Raw genomic sequence first — 1,231 nt, 5'->3', positions numbered from 1 at the left:
TCCTCCATTGTGTGTGCACACGAGCAACAAATCCTCTTGGATTCTCATCTTCCCCTAGTGGCTTCACAATGATATTGTCCGGGTGTATGTGGGTGGGATAGGTCTCTCTGATAGCCTTCCACAGTCTGCCTCTGTTTGCTGCGAAGAGCTCTGGGTCATAGACTGATGTGTTAATATATTTATGAAGTCCTGCCTTCATCAATATTTCCTGCATTGTATCCAATCCTGCAATAGAAGCTAAGAGTATTTTCAGGTCACCCATCGCTGCTTGCGTTCCGGTCAATTTCACGTCCACTTCTGCAGTCCATGGGTGGCCCCCATCCTCCAGAACGGGGAGTTTCTCTATCACTTCAGACAGATCAGTATGATTCCAAGGCTGATATTCTATCTTATTACCCCGAATCAGCACTGGACAGTTCTTGTGTACATTTGATTACATTCTTCCTCTTTTTCCGCTCTCTCCCGGCGCCTCCTCTCCTCCTTTTCCTTCTTCTCCTCTTCTTCTTGCTGCTGTCTCTTTTGTCTTCGATGTGAGCTCTCTTTCTTCTTCTCCTCCTTCAGAGTCTTCTTCTCCTCTTCAGAACTGCTGTTGCCCTCTTTTCCCCGTTTATAGTGTCTTCTCCCACCTTTCTTTTCGGCTCTGGCTATCATCTTCCTGACCTGCGCGTTGTAGCCTCCATGTGCATTGCCGTCATCACTTGAATCTTCGCTGCCATCTTCGCTGCCATCTGTCTTGCCACTCTTGTCCTCCTCTCTTTCCCTTGGCTCCTTTTTCTTCTTCTTGGACTTGGCACCTGACTTTTTCTCTGGTTCGAAATTCACAATCACTTTCGCTTTTCCCCTCTCTAGTACGGTCTCATTTTCATCTTGGATAGTGAATTCTCCGTTCGTACTTAGGACGGGGACCTGAGGGTATATCCGCTGAGAATTGTCCTCATAAGGCGGGGGACAAGGGACAGGCGACATGTGTGTAAATGGAATGTTCAATTTCTCCTCCAGTGTTTTGGCCATTTCATCTTTCTTCTCCGTTTCCATATGTGCTGTTTTCTCATTCCAAGCTGATGCTAATTTCTGCCCCTCTACCTTAAATAGATCTAAAATGGCTAACTCTACCTTGTGTTTTTCTGATCTATTCTTTCCCTTCTGATTTGCTTTATGAGCATTAACAAGTACCTCTAATGTTGCAATAACTTGTAAGTCGAAGGTGCCTTCCTTTGGCCAGGGTTGTTCA

At 45.8% G+C, this 1,231-nt stretch overlaps 1 protein-coding gene across 1 annotated transcript in view; it reads right to left on the bottom strand.

Moving 5' to 3' along the window:
- Positions 1-402: 402 nt before the first annotated feature.
- Positions 403-1,231, bottom strand: part of exoc5 (exocyst complex component 5) — a gene marked incomplete at its 3' end in the record, with an annotated part of 24,221 nt that continues 23,392 nt past the window's right edge. Inside the window, exon 18 of the mRNA XM_080550533.1 lies at positions 403-892. Within this exon, the coding sequence (XP_080406659.1) occupies positions 403-892 (490 nt within the window). The remainder of the gene's footprint in view (positions 893-1,231) is intronic.

Source organism: Nansenia antarctica, assembly GCF_963989245.1.
Source record: "Nansenia antarctica genome assembly, chromosome: 1".
NCBI lineage: Eukaryota > Metazoa > Chordata > Actinopteri > Argentiniformes > Microstomatidae > Nansenia > Nansenia antarctica.
The sequence above is the reverse complement of the archived record's forward strand: the minus strand, read 5'-3'. Positions and strand labels throughout refer to the sequence as shown.